The sequence below is a fragment of the Delphinapterus leucas genome, chromosome 16 (genome assembly GCF_059928025.1).
Source record: "Delphinapterus leucas isolate spDelLeu-1000000601 "Yukka" chromosome 16, BTC_Dleu_Yukka2, whole genome shotgun sequence".
NCBI lineage: Eukaryota > Metazoa > Chordata > Mammalia > Artiodactyla > Monodontidae > Delphinapterus > Delphinapterus leucas.
This window is the reverse complement of record NC_143144.1, coordinates 7,543,264-7,566,242: the sequence shown is the minus strand read 5'-3', so window position 1 is coordinate 7,566,242 and position 22,979 is coordinate 7,543,264. Positions and strand designations below refer to the sequence as shown.

General features: G+C 41.4%; 1 protein-coding gene across 1 annotated transcript in view; it reads left to right on the top strand.

Moving 5' to 3' along the window:
• Positions 1-22,979, top strand: part of PCNX2 (pecanex 2) — a 278,237-nt gene that overhangs the window by 176,805 nt on the left and 78,453 nt on the right. Inside the window, exons 22-23 of the mRNA XM_089897420.1 lie at positions 9,432-9,540; positions 14,889-15,018. Coding sequence (XP_089753546.1) covers positions 9,432-9,540; positions 14,889-15,018 — 239 coding nt within the window. The remainder of the gene's footprint in view (positions 1-9,431; positions 9,541-14,888; positions 15,019-22,979) is intronic.

Sequence of the window (22,979 nt, the reverse complement as noted above, 5' to 3'; positions counted from 1 at the left end):
TGCTTTTCCCTTTATTAGCTGTGCATTCATCTGCCTGAGTAGCCTACACCCCCTGAGTACACCCATCCCTGTTTCTCTTCTTAGTTATTAAGTGCAGTTATCCAAATTGCACTTCACAGGTGATAACTTATTATCCCAGGTTCCTTTCTCTTTCCTTAGATTTTAGTCTCCCTTAATGGTTCTGTTTCCACTTTTCTGTTGTAGGTTAATCAGATTCATCTTGCTTGATACATCTTGCCTGAATAGTCCTGAAATTTTACATTTTACTATTAAATATGGTGTTTACTTCAGTATAGCACTGCTACCTTTTAGCAGTTTAAGAAGAACTTTTATATTACTAGGTTGCGAGGGATTTTTATGAGTGAGTGCATCATTCCTGCATCAGTTGAGCATCATATGGTCTTTCTTTTTTTTTTACTTTCTTATTTTTGTGAATTGCATTGACATTTTTTCTAATAAACAATTATATGATGAACCACATTTGGTCATGATCTATTTTTGTATATTTGTAGATCCATTTCATAAATATTTTATTGAGGAGTTCTGCATTTACATTAATAGATCAGAATGTCTATATTTTCTTTTCTGACAATATTCATTTTTTGTAATAAAAAATTGACTGCCAATATAAACTGTGAAGGTTTTCTAAGATGCACATTTTAAGGCTATGTCTTTTACTCTACAAATTGCTTTAGCTGAGTCCCACAGGTTGTGATTGGTATTACTTGCTTTTCATTATCTTTCGTTTTAAAGCATTTCCTAATTTTGATTATCATTTATTCTTAGTTAATTCAGTGTCGTTTTTGTTGTTATTATATCTGAGTGCAAAGTTTGTGGTTGCTGCTGCTATTGTTATTTTGCTGTCTTTTTATCATTGTCTTCTAACTTGATTGCAAAGCAATTTGCATGATATCAATTCTTAGCATCAGTTAAGACTTCTTTTTGGTTTACTAAGTCATCAATTCTTGTAAACGTCCATATGCTTGAAAGTTATATTCTTTCTCTTTTGGTTGGCTGCAAGGTTCTAATACACATATCTCTTACATAAAGCTTGTTAATTCTGTTGGTCAAATATTTTATATCTTTATTAATCTATAGTCTAACCAAACCATCATTTATCTGAGATGTCTGTCTTAAAATCTCCCCCTATGATGTCGATTTGTTAATCTTCCCTTGTAATTCTGTCCATTTTTACTTTAGATATTTTGAGACTTATGGTTAAGTACATACATTCCAATTATTTTATCTTCTGGTGATTCTTTACTTTCATCATTAGGTACTGCTTTTTATCCTTTTTCGGTAAAATTCTATTTTGTCTAATTTTAATATAGGTAAGCAAGCTTTCTTTTGATTAAGATTTACCTGCTATATATTCTTTTCATTCTGTTACTTAAAACTTTCTAAGTCATTTTAATATTTCTTATAAAAGCATTTAGCACAATTTTCCTTTTTAATACAGACTGAGAATCTCTACATTTTAATAGACAAACTGTATCCATTTGCGTTACTCTGATTACTGATATGTTTATACTTTTTTCTATCATTATATTTTGCTTTCTATTTACAATGCTTTTTCTTTGTCCCCCCACCCCTTCTTTTTTGCCTTCTATTGAATTGAATACATTTTATTTGATCTCTTCTTTCCCTCTCGTACTTTGGAAATCGAGTATTATATTTCTAGTCCTTTAGTGCAATGAATCTCAATGTGTGGTCCCCGGAGGAAGCATCATCAGCATCACGTGGGAGGTTATTCCTGGCCTCCATCCTAAACTTACTGAATCAGAACCTCCGCAGGTAGGAACCAGAATCTTTTATTTACAAGCTCTCCAGGTGATTCTGATGCACATTAAAGTTTGAAAACTTTAGTGATTTATGGTTACTCAAATTATTAGTAAGCACATTTGATTAGCATATGAAGTTCTTTAAATGCAGTTTTTTTCTTTTCTTTTCTTTTCGGCGTTTATTGGGAGGTCTACATATTCTGGTTGTGGAAGTGTCCCTGAAGACGATTTATACAAGAAAGTTTTGTCATCCTTCACTACTTTTAATATTAATCTCTCAACTTTGTGTTCCTGCTCTTTTGGAATAGTCTACATTTAAACTCCACTCGCCTACATTACAATGGCTTTGGCACGTTGTGACTGATAGATTTTTATCTACTCTACACCAGGCAGAAGGAAAACTTTTGTGCTTTCTCCCAGCTCTGATAGGTGGGCCTTTTCTAATTCACACTTTGGTGGGCATCGCTGCCCTTCAAGTCCATTAAACTCCAAGTCCTCAGCTCCTGCAGCCCATATTCATGCCTGTGTCCTCTTGGGGTCATCATGGTGTCAGTTCAGACTTAGCATTCTCATTTAAAATTCCCTCTTTGGTTTTGACTGCTAGAGATTTTTCCTTCTTTGGAATTCAAATATTAATTATATTTTCTTACAGTTTTTTAGATTATTTATGTTATTTTTACAGTGGGATGGTAGCCTTTCTCATTACCATGCTCCCTGCAGCCCATCAATACTTTGCTAAACAGTGTGTTATATAACAGGCTCCCAACACACATTGTGTATTGAGATAGAATCCATTTCTCACCTTCTGAAATACGATTGTATAACCACTGCCTGAATACGTTTATTTAACTTATACAATTCTAACTCATATTGTCAGCCCCATTTGAGAATATTTATGTTTTAAAGCTAATATCCCCAAATTTATCATCTTTGCTGTTATCAACCAGTTATTCTATGAAAGTAGTGCTCCCCCTTCCCTAAAAAGTGGTATCCCACTTTTGAAATGTCACTAGCTTTACTTTTTCCATTCCTTCTCGAACATTTTTTTTACTCCCCAAATCCCTACCCGTGCATCGAAATGTCTGATAGTTTTCCCCAATTCTGTTGTTCCTACCTTTCAATCCCTCAGCTGGGCTCCCAACTGAATTTATCACCTTGTTCCCCCTTGAACCTGCAAATGTCTTCGCATTTGTTTACCTCCCTTCCAAGCACTCTGGTCTCTGCTCCCTCAGCGTTCTCTCTCGTTTTGAACTCAATTTACCTTTAATCCAATAGCCAGTCTCTGGGACTCCTTTCAGCCTTGCCTGCCTCTTCAAGTTCAAACACTGATAATCACAAGTTGCATATTTTTCCAAGGGAAAAAAAAAAAAAACAACTCACTGACTTTGACAACAAAATGCAAAAAAAAAAAAAAAAGTGGCAAATGATAGAACTAATCTGGGAGACTAGTGAGGCTGGAGCAGTAGGATAAAAGGTAGTGATTGGGATTGGGGGGGGATCAAATGGAAATCAAATGGAATAGCGTATGGGCAGCTCCCTAAGATAATGCCCAATATAAGAGCATTCAATAAATGGTGAGTTATTTCATTGGGGCAGGAGGGAGGAAGTCCCCAGAGAAAAGCTGGCCTGTGCTTTCTTTCAGAATGTATCAATATTAGCAACGAAATGTGTTGGGTCATCCTTATTGGGTGACACTTCTGTTAAGATAGTTTGTGAATTTATTGAAATTGCATTTCCTACCTAGAGCAGAGATACAACAGCATGTCTAGGCCTGATTGAAAAGATATTTCTAAAAAGGGTCATTTGAAGTGAGAGTATTTATGTTGTCTTTCTTTGGGAAACAGCCAGAATTATTCCACTGTGAGTTCCTGTCATCTTTTCCGAGTGTTTTCAGCGAAAAAGACCCCAATGATTTTCTTTTCTCATATAGTCATACTTGGGTAATTGGGGAAGTTTTTTATGCTTTAATAGGCATGTTAAGGCATAAAGTGCTGAGATTTAAGATCTTAGCAGCAGAACATTAGGGATGAGTTAAGCTTCAAAAAAACAGAGACCTCGAACTGTCTAAGGAGATGCAAGTTCATAGCTAATGGAAATGGATTTCTATTTAAAGTACTTCAATGTGTACACGTCAATTCCAAACTCACACACTGCTATATATAAAACAGATAACCTACAAGGACCTACTGTACAGCACAGGGAACTCTGCACAGTACTCTGTAATAACCTAAATGGGAAAAGAATTTGAAAAAGAATAGATACATGTATATGTATAGCTGATTCACTTTGCTGTGCACCTGAAACTATTACAACATTGTTAATCAATTCTACTCCAGTATAAAATAAAAATTAAAAGTACTTCAGTGCAGTGCTATGCTGCACGTGGCAATGTTAGTGTTGTTGTTTCCATTAACTCATCTTAAATGTGTTATTAATTTATACACAATGGCCTAATACGGTACAGAAAGTGCCTCCTGTAATGCTCCTCATTAATGATCAATATTTAAGCTTCCTTTTGTGCTTAGACATCAATTTTTGGATACCCACAAATTTTTCATTTTTTTTTCATCTGACTTAGCCATAGAAGAGAAGGAAGAAGTGTAAAGGGAAAATTTGAAGTTGAGTCTTTTAACGTGGAGCACACCTCCCCCCACTTTTAGGAATAAAATAGGTCAGCCATGTCAATCTTCTTGGAGCCATCCATTCTTAAGAAGCACAGGTAACCCAGCAGCCTGCCTTGTTGAGACAACTTGAATGTCACTGGGCTTGTTGGGTGGTGTCATCTTTCATTCGTTGGGCGTTTGTACTGAAAAGGGCATTCCGGGACAGGTCATAGCCCTCCATCACTGTGTACATGGAGAAGAGGTCCCCGATAGTGACAAATCCGGCAGCTCCGATTTGTCACCTTCTCACTTGTGACCCTGCCCCGTTGCTGTCAGCAGGAAGGTATAGGTAGAGGAGACCTTTCCACAGCTGCTTCCTGCTGCTGTCCTTCCAGGAAGGCTCCTGGCCTCAAGGAGACATGGTAAGGTTGGGAGGTAGAAATGTCTATCACCAGGCAGAGAACCAGGAATTTCAACCTCTGGATTTAGGGGCCAGTGACTCACGGTGTGCCCTAAGCAGCCCACTTAGCCTCTCTGAGTCTGGTTTCCTCCTCTGAAAAATAAGAGGTCCTGGATTTAGTTAAGTTTCAGTTGCTTAGAGGAGGGGCCCTAGAATTTCCTGATTGCGAGCAAATACATCCTCAAAATAAGATATCCACCTGCCCTAACATGTATTTATTAAACTCCGCACTTGACAAAGATGAAGTCACTTAATCCTCAAAATGACAGTGTCGGGAGGATCTATTATCAGCTCCGTGAAAGGTGCCAGCTGGGATTGAAACCCAGGCAGTGTGCCCTCAGACCCATGCTCTGTGCTGTGTTGACATCTGGCACATCCCCAGCACATCCTTTTTCTGGTGGGCTTCCTGGAGGATCATTAAATTACTGAGTTGTGGAGGAATCATTGGTATGTAAAGAACTAGCATTTGGGAGATCTGGCTTCAGTGATTAAGAACAGCACAGTCTATTTGATGAGCTACATATTGAACATCTTTTACAAAGCTTGTGTCTTATTCTTCACAATGTTCATAAACAAACAAAAAACGAGGCCAAGAGAGACATAGGAAAAGAGCAAAGATACCTGGGGCCTTGGCTGCAATTAGAGCATGAGAGCACATGTGTCTGATTACTGGTTTTGCTTATGTGTAAATACAAGTCGCTGTGCTAAGCAAAAAATAATGGTAATATGTTCATTTACTCATAATGCAGCAAAGTTTAACTTGTTAGTGCTTTAAACTTTCAGACGAGGCTTTCCCTGGGGCTGCCTATCTGACTGTAGTTGCAATGCCTGGACCGACTTATCAGCTTTTCCAGGAGGTGGCTTAAAAGCCTCCCAGGATATAGTCATACCCTGAAAACCCAACAGGAGTAACTTTCCAAAACCCGTGATTCATTTTCAGGGCAACTAGGGGGTCATAAATCACATAAGATCATCTTGCTTATGCTTGGCAATTTTCACCTAGGCATGAGTCACAGGACTAATTCTTAATAAGCAGACTAAGAATTCTTAGCAGTGTTGTGACTAGAATATTTCAAATCCAGAGGCATTTGCCTGATAGAGTTGGGTTAGGGCATAAAGGAGCAAGTTAATACAAAAGAGTCCACCCCCACTTCTCAGGACTTCTGCTTTCCATGGAATCTAGAGTCACATGTTTGAACGTCTTCTGTTTTGTAATTAGCTTGCTGCTCCTCTGGTTGAATTAATGGTGGGAATGAATGGAAATGATATTGGCCTTTAAAGGAAATCATATCTTTTAAGAGAAGTGAGTCAAGAGTTTGAGTCCAGGGCTTCCCTGGTGGCACAGTGGTTGAGAGTCCGCCTGCCGATGCAGGGGACGCGGGTTCATGCCCCGGTCCGGGAAGATCCCACATGCCTCGGAACAGCTGGGCCCGTGAGCCATGGCCGCTGAGCCTGCGCGTCCGGAGCCTGTGCTCCACAGCGGGAGAGGCCACAACAGGGAGAGGCCCGCGTACCGCAAAAAAAAAAAAAAAAAGAGTTTGAGTCTGTGTTAGGCCTGTCTGCCCAAGTCACCTATGGACTGGTGGGAAATAAGGTGGTAGGGAGTGATTTTTCTAAATTTTTATTTTATATTGGAGTAGAGTTGATTAACAATGTTGTGTTAGTTTCAGGTGTACAGCAAAATTATTCAGTTATACAGATACATGTATCTATTCTTTTTCAGATTCTTTTCCCATTTAGGTTATTACAGAATATTGGGCAGAGTTCCCTGTGCTCTACAGTAGGTCTTTGTTGGTTATCTATTTCATATATAGTGGTGTGTATATGTCAGTCCCAAACTCCCAATTTATCCCTCCCCCTCAACTTTCCCCTTTGGTAACCATAAGTTTGTTTTCTAAGTCTGTGAGCCTGTTTCTGTTTTGTAAATAAGTTCATTTGTATCATTTTTAAAAATTCTACATATAAGAGATATTATATGATATTTGTTTCCCTGTCTGACCTACTTCACGTAGTATGAACATCTCTAGGTCCATCCATGTTGCTGCAAATGACATTATTTCACTCTTTTTTATGGCTGAGTAATATTTTTTACATATATATATATATATATATATACACACACACCACACCTTTATCCATTCATCTGTCCATGGACATTTAGGTTGCTTCCATGTCTTGGCTGTTGTAAACAGTGCTGCTATGAACATTGGGGTACCTGTATCCTTTCAAACCACGGTTTGGGAGAGGACTAATCTTTATGTGAACCTAAGAGATACAGCCTCAAGCTGACATAAGAGAGTAAACTGTTCTTCTCTCAACTGTCAGCATCCCAAAAGCACTGGCATCTGTGGAGTCCCATCCAGATCCAGGGTTCAAGAAGCTTAAACCAACCGCAGGATTAAAACTGAAGTGGCCTTTTTGAAAGAACTCAGAAGCCAGTTGAAATCAGGTCTCTGGTGGGTGTCAGTGAGATAGAGGGAAGAAAGTGAAAAGGTACTAGGAAAAAACCATTTGTTTTTCTTTCCCAGAATTCACATTCCTTCACAGTTCTTCTGGTCCGATCACATCATCTTCCTCCATTTCACCCCCTCTTTTTTTTTTTTTATACTCCCTCATCCTCCCTACTGTCTCTATTTCTTTCCTCTCCCTCTCGCTCTCTCCTCTTTCTCTTTTTCTCTGTCCCCCTTCCCTTCCCTTCTCTCTGCCTCCGATTCTTCCCTGCTAGGTTTGGGACTAGGGTCCCCAGTGGACACATCTAGACCCCAGGCTTCTATACACAACCAGATGCCAGTCACTTCTTAAGAACTCCAAGTTTAAAAAAAAAAAAAAAAAAAAAAGAACTCCAAGTTTGCTGTGCCTTTGAGAGAACATTTATCCTTGGTTCATCTTCTGTAGCCAGTCCAAGGATGTTTAAAGTTATTCTCCAAACCCAGGATATTGATGAGAATGTGGTGAGACAAGAATAGTGAGAGGAAGACTTGGAGAGGATTCTGATCAACCTCATTTTTCCCTCATGACACTTTCATGAAACAGTTCAGGATAACCTCACCTTTTGTTCCAAAATTACAAGATTGACCTTTCACTGAAAGGCTAAGTTACCTTGGTTCCTTGAACCGTTCCTCAATGGTCCCGTTTTCCAGCCTTTGTCTTTTTTCATTGTGGTCTTCTGATGTTCTGTGTAACACCTACTGAGCCTAATTAAGAATTCTATCTTTTTCTCTTTTCACATCGTGGCTCTGGTGAATGTATTTCACTGTCTCGTATGCTAACCCGTCTAGGAACAAACACATCATGCCATTTGAAGTTTCTGTTATTATGAAATATTACTCAGCCATAAAAAAGAATGAAATAATGCCATTTGCAGCAACATGGATGGACCTAGAGATTATCATGCTAAGTGAAGTAAGTCAGACAGAGAAGGACAAATATTATATGGTATCACTTATATGTGGAATCTAAAAAAAAAAAAAAATGATACAAATGAACTTATTTACAAAACAGAAACAGACTCACAGATATAGAAAACAAACTTGTGTTTACCAAAGGAGGTGGAGGGATAACAGATAGGAGATTGGGATTAACATATACACACTACTATATATAAAATAGATAACTAATAAGGACCTAATGTGTAGCACAGGGAACCCTACTCAATATTTTATAATAACCTATACAGGAAAAGAATCTGAAAAAGAGTGGATATATGTATATGTATAACTGAATCACTTTAAACTGTACACCTGAAACTAACACAACTTTGTAAAACAACTATGTTTCAATAAAAAAAAAAAATGAAGTCTCCATTATGGATGAAGAGTGAATGTCAAGTTCCGAAAGCTTGTTGGTAGGATACTTCCTGACTGCGCCTAGCAGTGACAGCTGTAGAATTTCACATCTGGGGTCCATCAGTCACTTCTCTCCACAAAGCAGGGGTCTACAGCCGGGGACCCTCTCCATCCTCCTTGGCACATTCATAGTCTGGATCTCCAGCGCAAACCACTGAGCATGTTTCCCCTCATGTCCATCCTTAGGCCACATAAGGTCTCTTCTCTCCATGCACTACTTCTCTCCAGAACTCAGCTTTCTCCTGTGCAGGCTTGTCTAGCAAATGCAACGGTGCATATCCTATCTTGGCTTCTAAAGCGCTTTGTAACTTGCAATGTTACAAAGCGGTATGGGGCGATTTTCTCCAGCAAGAGTGGCTGAAGAGGAAGACTGAAATCCATACACAAAAACTTGAACGATGTCCATCGCGATGGGGTTTTGTATGAATCTCCTTCTGAAAGACCCAGGATGAAGAAGGAAGGACCAAGCTGTGAGTGTTCCTCTAAGAAACGCCATATTTATGGGCTGAAATCATTAACCTGGTGAAATTAACCACACAACCTTACTTCTGATCATCTTGTTGCTGTTTGAAAATATCCTTAAACAGCTGCCTTGCTTATGGGACGAAGGAAGGTACGAGTAAGAGGACAAGCAGTAGTCTCATTGCCCCTTCCTAACTTTAATGCAGGCGCTTTGACTGTGACCCAGCTGTCACTGTGGTTGTCATCACTGATGAATCTCTGTCTCTTCTTTTGCTTTCAGCTCGGGGACCTGCTTCACAAGCTACAGTTCGTCATGACCTACATGGCTCCCTGGCAGATGGCTTGGGGTTCCTCATTTCACGTGTTTGCTCAGCTCTTTGCAATTCCTCGTATCCTTTCTGCTTCTGTTTTCACCTCAGAGCTGAGATTCACATTTTACCGATGCAAGCTTTTCATTGAACTCTGGCAGTAAAAGGGTTTTAAAGTCTTTAAGATTACACCTTAATGGGGACCTGGGGAGGCACTGTGGTTTCCCTTTAGGTACTTAGCCTTAAAAGAAATTTCTTAATTCGGAACTCTTCCTGTTTCTTAATGCGTATTCAGGCATGGCTTGAGTTCTTCTGATTTTTCCATTTCCAATGACCAGATCTCCGTTAAGATATTGTGTCTTTTAAATGGAAAGTCACCGCTTAAATGATTTGGTTGACTTGTGCAAAATAGTGCAAACTGATTTGCTGTTATCAAACTTTGTGGATAGGATTGATATATTATTATCGATTATATAACATTATATTATAATATAGTTTGGTTATCTTATACTTGAGGAATGTTAAAAAAACCCAGAATTGGGCACAAACAGAATTACCCAGATATTTTTGAAGACCAAAAAAAAAAAAATTTATGGTTTTGTTATCATTAGCCAAGGAGCCTAATTTTATCATTTGTAGTTTTGTTTGGTTTCTTTGTCTATTTTTAAGTGTTTCCATAATGATAATTAATTTTAATTTACTTCAAAACAACTTGACATGCTCTTTCTAAAGATCACTTTGACACAGATAGCTAAATTGTGTGTGCGTGTGTATCTGCGTGATGTGTTTGGAGAGAGGGAGAAAGAGAAAAATCAAGAATACTTTTGAAGAGAGAGAGATTAAACAGAAATATTCTTTTTTTTTCTTTTTTACTTTTTGGCCGCATTGGGTCTTCGTTGCTGTGCGCGGGCTTTCTCTAGTTGTGGCGAGCGGGAGCTATTCTTCATTGCGGTGCGCGGGCTTCTCATCGCGGTGGCTTCTCTTGTTGTGGAGCACGGGCTCTAGGCACGCAGGCTTCAGTAGTTGTGGCACGTGGGCTCAGTAGCTGTGGCTCGCAGGCTCTGGAGCACAGGCTCAGTAGTTGTGGTGCACGGGCTTAGTTGCTCCGCGGCATGTGGGATCTTCCCGGACCAGGGCTCAAACCTGTGTGCCCTGCATTGGCAGGCGGATTCTTAACCACTGCGCCACCAGGGAGATCCCCCCAGTGAGTTTATACTTTCTGAATTTGTATATCCCGAGATGTGGTTCACGGACTCCTTAGATCAGAATCCCTGGAGGAGCTTGTTTAAAAAAGTAGATTCCTGGGGTCAGCACATACATTTTTAAAAAATCACATTTCGCGGGGAGGACCCTGGAATCTCCATCTTCACAAACCTTTCTGGGATTCTCATCCACTGATGTGTGTGAAGTGCAGTTCTCTGCTGGCATCCACTGGGGGTGCTGTGAGCCGGTTTTAATGGCCAAACAGAGCTTTCTTTCCTGAAGGTTGCATAAGGCTCCTGAAGACAGTTCTTAAGGAACCCCTGGGTCTCAACTTTGGGTACAGGGATAGAAACAGACATGGGATATTCATTGTGATAATATATTCTAGATTTTTAAAAAATGCTGTCCTTCCAACTTATTTTTTTTTAATTATTAAGCATACCCAGAGCTGTCCTCACAAGGCACATTGTTCCGTGTTCCTATTCTTAGACCTGCACTGATATTTGTAAAGTGTTTCACGGTTATTTGGAGGAACAGGCTCAGGAAAAATGATCACAAAAGCGTGAGCTTGAGTATCACCCCTTTCCTATAACGTTTTCTAGAATGCCAGTCATTTTAGGTTTTCTAAACGGAATCCCTTAAAACAGAGCGAGATGAAAGAGTGAGGGGATTTTTATTTATTTCTGGTGTGTGTCTCGGGTATCCTGTCTAGAATTTAAAGCCTGTTTATTAGATGAAAATGATGAGATGGGTGTAAATTTGCAGTTGAGGAGTTGCACTAAGAACTTAAGACTTGAAGTGGTGATTCCCAATTTTATTCTAACTTTGGTCTCACATAGATCTGTAGCATTTCTTGTGGCCCCTTTATGCCTTGTTGGATGAGTCCGGTAATACTAATTACTCCTGTAGTTCCGTAGCCGAATTAAAACTGTTCTGGAAGCTGTAACTTTCAATTACCTGACCTTTTTGTGTGTCGAGGGGTCACACACAAGCACATGGCATCTGGCGCTTAATATCTCCTCTAAGGATAAAGGCAGCACTGGGGTCCATCTCAGACTGAACACAGCGGGCGTTAAATCTAAGCACTTTCGCGATGGATGGACTGGTTCTCGTGAGAAATTGAACACATCTGAGATGCAGATTTTATTGGGCATTTAGTTTTAGAATACAGTTGATCCCAGTGCTTTGTGCCTAAAACTGTTCCCGTCAGTGAAACCCACCTCCTGCCTCTGCTAAGTTATAGACCCTTTGAGGTGGCCATGGAGCCTGACCACTACAGTTGTGTGATGGCTTCCAGGGTTTCCAGCACCCCTACCCCATCACCCAGAGACACTTCCCCATCCTGGATCAGTTGTGAAGGTAGCTATTTGCTATGTGGAGCCCAACATCATACCGTGCAGAATGTAATGAGTTCGTTTATGAAACCAGATATAGGGGCTTCCCTGGTGGCGCAGTGGTTGAGAGTCCGCCTGCCGATGCAGGGGACACGGGTTCGTGCCCCGGTCTGGGAGGATCCCGCATGCCGCGGAGCGGCTGGGCCCGTGAGCCATGGCCGCTGAGCCTGCGCGTCCGGAGCCTGTGCTCCGCAGCCGGAGAGGCCACAACACTGAGAGGCCCGCGTACCGCAAAAAAAAAAAAAGAAACCAGATATATATGCCATCAAGACAAGGCCATCAAGTTCTTAAATGCCAGCCCTGGATCTTGACTAATTTCGAAATGTTAACGAGTTTATCACTATTAAGAAGCTGTGGGTTCCATCCTGGCTTTGAGAAGGGGCTAATTTGCTCCATTTTGGAATTGAATTAACTTTCAGACCAGCGGGGCCCTGATTGTTAAATTGCTTTTTCCAGTCCTAGCATGTTTTCTCCCTCGGTAGCCTCTGTCAGTTTCTGAGCTTGTAACCTCCAGGGAAAGATAGGCATGCTTACCCTTTTAATATGTGTAGAGACCATGCAACACCATTGTTTTCTAATAATTAGACAGACTTAGCTGTATTAGCTCTGTTAAATGTGTGTATTGGAAAGGCCACTCTCTATTTGGTATATCCTTTCGAGCTTCCAGTTATTTTTTTTAAGTATTAACGTTGATATTTTCATTTTAAATGTTCTCAGATGAACCTGAAGCTTTTAAAGGAGTCTCCATCTAGCCCTTTGGCCCACCTCTTGGCTCTCAAAAAATAAAGAAGGCTGCATTTTTCTCGGGACTGCCTTAGCCATTACAGTCACGATCTTGCGTATTTCCCCAAGAGCGCTATATTCCTTTTCTGATCTCCCCTAAATAAACTAACCTTTGAGGCCATCTATTCACTTCTGCCCTACCTCTGACCTGTTAAGCTTCATTTCCTTTCCTCCCAAATTTGAACTTTACTTACAGGCTAGCAGTATTTTCCTCGTTTCTTAATTTCTGGATAACTGTTTCTGGCATTTAAAAAACGGATAACATAATCTTTGGGGAAACGTTTAGAACCCAAAAGAATGGCAGTGCCGGCCCACGCAGCCTCCTACCCAGCCCCAGTTCCACTTAACTTTGTCCTGGATCTTCTGCAAACCCCACAGTGCCCCCTGTCACCTTCCCCTCACCCAACACCCTCCTCAGGAATCTCCCCTGTGACCCCCGCTCTGCTTTCTCAGGTGTTTTCAGTACCTTCCTTCGATGGCATCGCCCATGAAGTTCTTTTTTTCTTCCTGTGACAAGGGGAATAGTTACATTGGTATGTTCTGTGGCAGAGGTATTTAGATCTTTCCAGCTTCCCGATGAAGAAGAAACTGTTGGGTCATGATAGATGTCACAGTAGCTCCTTATTCTGGAGTTCTGCATTTGAACCCAGGTCAAAGTAAAAGGAGTCGGATTGAAATTGTAGCACAATCGAGATCTTTTTGATACCCAGACAGTTCAACACTATTAATGGAGGATGTGTTATTTCACTTCTGAAGATGTTTGGAAATAAATAGCAAATGGAAAAAAAAATGACACAGCTACCCCTGAAGGAAAACTCTGAGCTTAAATCTATGCAAATGCACTGGGAAGTGCCTGTAGACAAGCAAGTCTCACTCCCTTCTTTGTGTTTACATGTAAGTGGGGCTGTGAGGGTCCCTATCACATAACTAAGCCCTGCCACTGATAATATGGGAAAGCCCTTCCATGCTCTGGTAGGTAATGAAACACAGAATCTTTCTATCTGTGACAGACATTTAGGCATTTCTTACTTTCTGCCAGAACTTTTTAAACATGGGCTAAAAAATAAGACCTCCATTTGTGCAGCCACGTCCCCTTCCAGGTGGGAAAATCAGCCTTGTAGGAGATCAGGTCAGACCTGCAGTAGAACCCTCCCAGCCCTCACCCGGAAGGACAAGGAACCATATGCATATGTAAAACCTGGGCTGTCTGGCCCCCCACTGACCTCTGCCACCTCTGGCTTTAACAAATCAAAGGCCCCGTGATTGACAGCTGGGAGAAGTTCTCCAATGATGGAGTGAGCCTGGGGAGGGACCAGCCCTTCTGGCACCTCCCCCAGATTTCCAGAGATCAATTAGTTGGGCTTAAGCCCAAAGTGAGAGCCATACTAATTTTAATATTGAACAATTACATTTCTGATCAGAGTGTGTAAAACTGAGGCATGCCAAGAAGTGGGAAACCCATACAGAGTGCTAGGGTGGTGGCTTAGCCTACGGCATGCTGTGACTTGAGTACACATTTTTAGCTTATAAACCAGACATGAGTTAAATCGAGCCATTAGTGTTCAGTGTATGATAAAAAAAATACATATTTTTGAACAGTGGGAAAAGATTCTTTGAGGAATAGAGATGCTATCTTCCCAAACAATGCTATTTATTTACTTTCAAAGTGTAATTTAATTTTTATTATTTATAAAGCTGCTTGATACTTTAGTAAATGTACCACAGTGTGTTTGGTTCAGCTAACAATATCTCAGTAAAAAGAAACTGTTCTTTTCAAATCTTAGATATTAAATCTTTGCCACAAATCATGCTGAGACTGCTGGGATTTTTATGAGAATCATTTGGTTTTCATGGTGGTGAAATGAGACCTAGCAGGATATTATTGAAAGTTTTATATTTCCAAATATGTACATAGAGAGATCACGGGTAGGCCCTTCTTTCTTTCCTTGGTGAGAAAATGGCTTTCATATAAACTAGTCAAAATCGCAAATACTATGTGGAAGAATAATCATGACCACTTCTTTTTTTTCCTTAACTCAAAATCCTCAGATTCTGCCATGCTTTTCTTTCAGGCATTTGCCACGTCGATCTTTTCTACTCCACTGAGCCCGTTTCTCGGGAGTGTCATTTTTATCACATCGTATGTCAGGCCAGTGAAATTCTGGGAGAAAAACTACAAGTAAGATCCTAAAATCGTTGCTGCCTTGCTTTCCTAGGATTCATGTTCAGGATGCTCCTTGACCTTTGTCTATGAAAAGTCCAGGCTTCATGCTTTGCCCTCCTGTGGGGCAGCCCTAGCAAGCTCCCTCCACCCACCCAGTTATCCACTCAGCACGGGGGCTTCCAGGCTCTGGACCAAGCCTGACCGATGGCAAATTTGCAGTCAGGTACTAGTCTAGGTTTCACCAGTTGTGAAGGAAAGTGAGATATCACCAGCCACTCTCAGCAGTTGCCCTCAGAGAGGTTGTCTCAGGAGCCTGTCATTGGATGAGATTACCCCTGGGGGGCATGGCTCCCTTCTGGGCGCCTTCGAAATATACATGTCATGTACAAGTGTACATGCGTCACAGCTCAACACAGGAGAGCGTACCATTTTTTCTGCGCATCATTAAACTTGTAGAAGATGATTTCTGCACTTTGTCTTGACTGTTTAGACTAGTCAGTCATGAATCTCCTCAAGCAAACAGTGATGGAGCGAGGGCAGTGACGTTTTCAGGAGTGGTGGGAAGGGAGGAGTGATGGGTAACTGAGTAACTTTCAAGAGTTGTTAATGATTTGTCGGGGGAGGGCCTGAGAACAGCCAGAGGAGGAGGTGGGGCGGGCCAGCCTGTCTCCAGCTGGGGTCGTCTTCCGTTGCAGATCTCATCTGCCCTAATTTACTAGCCATACCTGGGCTGTTGTGTCCAAGCCGTAATCCATCTTCTGTAACGTGTCTACCTTTTCTGCTGCTCTGCCACTTTACAATGCGCCCTTCACGTCTCACAGAGGCCAACGTTAAGTTAGGAGATCTGTGTGGTTAGATGGTTTATGTGCACGGAAGATGCACGTCCTTCTGGGGCAGGTGGTAGGGCGTCGTGATGAAAACACAGCCTGGGCCACCAGCCTGCCTGGGCTCACACCTCGCCTCCACCCTCGATGCTGGTGACCTCAAGGCCTCTCTCCTCTTCTGTAAAATGGGGGCAAAGGAATAAGGCCTACTTCACAGCCTTGTGGGGAGAATACGAGTTAATAGACCTAAAGCACCTAGAACGAAGTAAGCATCATGCTGGCCTGCGCTGGTGAGATTCTTCTCTGACTGCCCTGCACGGAAACCCTGTCCCCACCTGACCCATGCTAACAGGTATCCCATCCCCAGGACCTCACATTTACGGGTCCTGGGGAAATCCAACCAAACCGGAGCACCCCAAGGTAAGCCAGTGCTGGGAGACCACCAGGAGGTGGGGAAGGCCCCTTGTGTGTCCCACAGATTCCTCATCTTTTAAGAGAGGTGGGCTTTTTGCTGTACGAGTGAAGCCGTCTTGAAATATGCACGTAAACAAGAGTCCTCTTTGGCATTTGTCTAAAGAGATGCCGTGCGTATTTACAGAGTCAGAAGGAAAAGAAAATCACCAGCGCTGGCTTGTCTTTATGCTTTTTAAGGAGAAAACAATTTGGGGGAACCTTTGTGGAGCTCTTAAAAATCGCACTTCTGGAAAGTGCAAACGCTTGTGAATAAGAAGTGTGGCAATCTTGCGTACTTTTAACTATGCAAGAAAGTGCAAGATATTTTAAACGTGCTCTGTAACACAAAAGATTTCTTTTTGTCTCCTATTCTCAGATAAGTTAGGAACCAGTTTTTTTGGCGGTCGGGGGCGGGGGGAGAAGTTGATAAGCAAAACACATTCCCTTTGAGCTGGAGGGGGTGTTAAGCTTCCCCAGTAGAAAGGGGAATGGAGAAATCTTTGTGAGATGCTTTTACTGAGGGGAGACATCCTAACGCCTGTGCAACGCAAGTTTGGTATTTTCTTATTTAGCCTCCTCCCTGCCAAGATTCAGCTACCTGCTCGGCACCGTACACCGAGGTCTGAATTGTCGGTTTACGTGGGTTACTTATAAGTCTGGGCTACTGGAGTGTTTCCTTATTCAGTCTCACAAAGAATTGATGATGTTGTGATCCATTCTTTCCCCCAGTGTAGCACTCCGTTGCATGTCGGGGCTTTGGTCAGCTGTGCTAGGATGAGAAGGGGACAGCAGAGTCTGTGGCAACGCATAAGGACATCCTGCCTTTCCTAGGTCTCTCTGAAGCAGCCAAGGTGGGGAAAATGTTCAGTCCCGCTGAGGGGTGGGGAGAGATGCTGGTGCGGAACGCAGCCAGCTGAAAGTCTCTTGTCAACTTGTGTTTAAGCCTCAGAATACAGAGCCCTGTGATCATCAGCTTAAACGATCAGTGATGGGGCTTCCCTGGTGGCGCAGTGGTTGAGAGTCCGCCTGCTGATGCAGGGGACGTGGGTTCGTGCCCCGGTCCGGGAAGATCCCACATGCCGCGGAGCGGCTGGGCCCGTGAGCCATGGCCGCTGAGCCTGCACGTCCGGAGCCTGTGCTCCGCAACGGGAGAGGCCACAACAGTGAGAGGCCCGCGTACCGCAAAAAAAAAAAAAAAAAAAATCAGTGATGGAATTCAGGACAGTAAGAGTGGTGGGTACCAGGAAAAGAAATGGCAGGAAATCTCATCTGGATCCCTGCAAGCCCTCTGGAAAGCCCATTCTCTGTATCTGAAACTGTTGGTTTTTATTTCAAACACTAATGACTTTTCCTGTTCTTATTTGTGAGTGTCTCTGTAGCTGCTCCTACCATTTCTTTTCAGTCCGATACAGAGAAGCAGTTGTTAGGGTAATTGATTGTTTACTCGCCGTCCTGCCACTGACTGAGAGATATTCTCCCCTCTCACGACAGTGACCACCCATCTGCCAGTGGGTACCATGGTCGCCAGCCCCACCCTGGGGGTGTGATGAGGGGGGCACTTGCTGTCCCCTCTCCTGGCCACCTCTTCCTTTCCACCCCTGCTCCTTCACTTTCCAGTCCTTTGATTTTTCTTCCAAACCACCTAAAGCTGCCTTTGGTTTTTGCAAGTCTCCAGCGAGCCCTGTACCGTAACGGAACCGTTTTCATACTCTATGGAACTGATAAGTAAATCACCAGCTATCTGGTGACTCTGGCCCGTCTGTTTTCCCCAGCCTGGGCTGTCTTGAAATCCGCAGACTTTTTGTTCTCCAATGCTACTCCTCACTGGCGGCTGGTGACAAACGTATCCTCTGTCCACCTAACTAACCTGCTCTCTGGTTGATTCCCCAGACACAGCACCAGGTCCCACTGTCTCAGAAGCCCGCAGTGGGACACTGCTGCCTGGGCGACAAGGAGATGTACGTCAGAGCCCAGCACTGATGTAAATGCTCTGTATCCACCTTGTCCAATATGGGAGCCCTCCCAGCACTTGGAACAGGGCTAGTGTGGCTGAGGTTTTAATTCTATTGAATTTTAATTCACTTACATTTAAGTAGCCGCATGTGACTCGAGGCTATCATATAGGACAGCACAAATATAGACCCACCTCACCTGAGTCCTAATCTCCCACAGTACTATTTCATACATCCCATATTGTGGATTTTTCATTCCCAGCCCGCCCTCGGCTGTGCCCTTCTCACCGAGTGCCCTTCCCTCCCCCAATCCCTCCACTTCCACCCACACACACACAGACTCACAAAGAGGGGTATCATATTCCACCTCCTGATGGATGAATGGAAGGTTCAGGAAGGACTTGTCGGATGAGAGGTACTGTAGTGGTCACCTTTGGAAAATAAATTTGCTCTGTGACCATCAGTAAATTGTACCGAGGATTGGTGTGGACTGACTCTACCTCCAAGCCTGGACTTGTTTTTATTCATCTTTGTGTCCCTACGGGGTCACGCACACAGAAAATGTTCTGTAACTATTTCTTAAATGAATTAAATCCAACAATATTATGTAAAAGGGAAAGGAAATCGTAATCTGGATTTCATTCCCTACCATCAGGCTGTGCACTATTAAACTGTTCTTAACTAAGAAGGTTTTTAAAATTGGTCTTGATGAGTTCTGCCTGGTGTCTCCATTTAATTTATAAGCAGCAATAGCAAATGCACTGTAATAATAGCGCCTGGTGTTTATAAATCCCCTTATGTCAGAGTATTTTTTTTAACATTTTTATTGGAGTATAATTGCTTTACATGGTTGTGTTAGCTTCTGCTGTAGAACAAACTGAATCAGCTATACGTATACCTCCATCCCCATATCCCCTCCCTCTTGCATCTCCCACCCACCCTCCATATCCCACCCCTCTAGGTGGAGACAAAGCACCGAGCTGATCTCCCTGTGCTATGCGGCTGCTTTCCACTAGCTATCTGTTTTACATTTGGTAGTGTATATATGTCCATGCTACTCTCTCAACTTCGTCCCGGTTTACCCTTCCTGTCCGCCATGTCCTCAGGTCCATTCTCTGTGTCTGCGTCTTTATTCCTGTCCTGCCCCTAGGTGCTTCACAACCATTTTAGACTCCATATATATATGTTAGCATACGGTATTTGTTTCTCTCTTTCTGACTTACTTCACTCTGTATGACAGACTCTAGGTCCATCCACCTCACTACAAATAGCTCACTTTTGTTTCTTTTTATGGCTGAGTAATACTCCATTGTATATATGTGCCACATCTTCTTTGTCCATTCATCTGTTGATGGACACTTAGGTTACTTCCATGTCCTGGCTATTGTAAATAGTGCTGCAATGAACATTGTGGTACATGACTTTTTGAATTATGGTTTTCTCAGGGTATATGCCCAGTAGTGGGATTGCTGGGTCGTATGGTAGTTCTATATTTAGTTTTTAAAGGAAACTCCATACTGTTCTCCATAGTGACTGTATCAATTTACATTCCCACCAACAGTGCAAGAGGGTTCCCTTTTCTCCACACCTTCTCCAGCATTTATTGTTTGTAGATTTTTTGATGGTGGCCATTCTGACGGGTGTGAGGTGATACCTCATTGTAGTTTTGATTTGCATTTCTCTAATGATTAGTGATGTTGAGCATTCTTTCATGTGTTTGTTGGCAGTCTGTATCTTTCTGGAGAAATGTCTATTTAGGTCTTCTGCCCATTTTTGGATTGGGTTGTTTGTTTTTCTGATATTGAGCTGCATGAGCTGCTTGTATATTTTGGAGATTAATCCTTTGTCAGTTGCTTCGTTTGCAAATATTTTCTCCCATTCTGAGGGTTGTCTTTTCGTCCTGTTTATGGTTTCCTTTGCTGTGCAAAAGATTTTAAGTTTCAATAGGTCTCATTTGTTTATTTTTGTTTTTATTTCCATTTCTCTAGGAGGTGGGTCAAAAAAGATCTTGCTGTGATTTATGTCATGGAGTGTTCTGCCTATCTCTTCCTCTAAGAGATTTATAGTGTCTGGCCTTACATTTAGGTCTTTAATCCATTTTGAGGTTATTTTTGTGTACGGTGTTAGGGAGTGTTCTAATTTCATTCTTTTACACGTAGCTGTCCAGGTTTCCCAGCACCACTATTGAAGAGGCTGTCTTTTCTCCACTGTATATTCTTGCTTCCTTTATCAGAGATAAGGTGACCATATGTGCATGGGTTTATCTCTGGGCTTTCTATCCTGTTCCACTGATCTATATTTCTGTTTTTGTGCCAGTACCATACTGTCTTGATTACTGTAGCTTTGTAGTATAGTCTGAAGTCCGGGAGCCTGATTCCTCCAGCTCCATTTCTCTTTCTCAAGATTGTTTTGGCTGTTGGGGTCTTTTGTGTTTCCATACAAATTGTGAAATTTTTTGTTCTAGTTCTGTGAAAAATGCCATTGGTAGTTTGATAGGGATTGCATTGACTCTGTAGATTGCTTTGGGTAGTATAGTCATTTTCACAATGTTGATTCTTCCAACCCAAGAAGGTAGTATATCTCTCCACCTCTTTGTATCATCTTTAATTTCTTTCATCAGTGTCTTATAGTTTTCTGCATGCAGGTCTTTTGTCTCCTTAGGTAGGTTTATTCCTAGGTGTTTTATTCTTTTTGTTGCAATGGTAAATGGGAGTGTTTCCTTAATTTCTCTTTCAGATTTTTCATCATTAGTGTATAGGAATGCCAGAGATCTCTGTGCATTAATTTTGTATCCTGGTACTTTACCAAATTCATTGATTAGCTCTAGTAGTTTTCTGGTAGCATCTTTAGGATTCTCTATGTATAGTATCACATCATCTGCAAACAGTGACAGCTTTACTTCTTCTTTTCCGATTTGGATTCCTTTTATTTCTTTTTCTTCTCTGATTGCTGTGGCTAAAACTTCTAAAACTATGTTGAATAATAGTGGTGAGAGTGGGCAACCTTTTCTTTTTCTTGATCTTAGTGGAAATTGTTTGTTTTTCACCATTGAGAGTGATGTTGGCTGTGGGTTTGTCATATATGGCCTTTATTATGTTGAGGTAAGTTAGCTCGATGCCTACATTCTGAGGATTTTTTATCATAAATTGGTGTTGAATTTTGTCGAAAGCTTTTTCTGCATCTATTGAGATGATCATATGGTCTTTCTCCTTCAATTTATTAGTATGGTGTATCACATTGATTGATTTGCATTTATTGAAGAATCCTAGCATCCCTCAGATAAACCCTGCTTAATCATGGTGTATGATTCTTTAATGTGCTGTTGGATTCTGTTTGCTAGTATTTTGTTGAGGATTTTTGCATCTATGTTCATCAGTGATATTGGCCTGTAGTTTTCTTTTTTTGTGACATCCTTGTCTGGTTTTGGTATCAGGGTGATGGTGGCCTCGTAGAATGAGTTTGGGAGTGTTCCCCCTTCTGCTATATTTTGGAAGAGATTGAGAAGGATAGGTGTTAGCTCTTCTCTAAATGTTTGATAGAATTCGCCTGTGAAGCCATCTGGTCCTGGGCTTTTGTTTGTTGAAAGACTTTTAATAACAGTTTCAATTTCAGTGCTTGTGATTGGTCTGTTTCTGTTTTCTATTTCTTCCTGGTTCAGTCTCAGAAGGTTGTGCTTTTCTAAGAATTTGTCCATTTCCTCCAGGTTTTCCATTTTATTGGCATATAGTTGCTAGTAGTAATGTCTCATGACCCTCTGTATTTCTGAAGTGTCAGTTATTACTTCTCCTTTTTCATTTCTAATTCTATTGATTTGAGTCTTCTCCCTTTTTTTCTTGATAAGTCTGGCTAATGGTTTATCAATTTTGTTTGTCTTCTCAAAGAACCAGCTTTTAGTTTTATTGATCTTTGCTATCGTTTCCTTCATTTCTTTTTCATTTATTTGTGATCTGATCTTTATGATTTCTTTCCTTCTGCTAACTTTGGGGGTTTTTTGATCTTCTTTCTCTAATTGCTTTAGGTGTAAGGTTAGGTTGTTTATGTTAGATGTTAACTGTTACTTGAGGTAGGATTGTATTGCTATAAACTTCCGTCTTAGAACTGCTTTTGCTGCCTCCCATAGATTTTGGGTTGCCGTGTTTTCATTGTCATTTGTCTCTAGGTATTTTTTGATTTCCTCTGATTTCTTCAGTGATCTCTTGGTTATTTAGTAGTGTATTGTTTAGCCTCCATGTGTTTGTATTTTTTAAAGATTTTTTCCTGTAATTGATATCTAGTCTCATAGCGCTGTGGTTGGAAAAGATACTTGATACAATTTCAGTTTTCTTAAATGTACCAAGGCTTCATTTGTGATCCAAGATATGATCTATCCTGGAGAATGTTCCATGAGCAATTGAGAAGAAAGTGTAATCTGCTGTTTTTGGATTACAAATGGAATGTGCTTCCATTTGTAATAGATGGAATGTCCTATAAATATCAGTTAAGTCCATCTTGTTTAATGTATCATTTAAAGCTTGTGTTTCCTTATTTATTTTCATTTTGGATGATCTTTCCATTGGTGAAAGTGGGGTGTTAAAGTGCCTTACTATGATTGTGTTACTGTTGATTTCCCCTTTTATGGCTGTTATCATTTGCCTTATGTATTGAGGTGCTCTTATGTTGGGTGCATAAATATTTGCAATTATTATATCTTCTTCTTGGATTGATCCCTTGATCATTATGTAGTGTCCTTCTTTGTCTCTTGTAATAG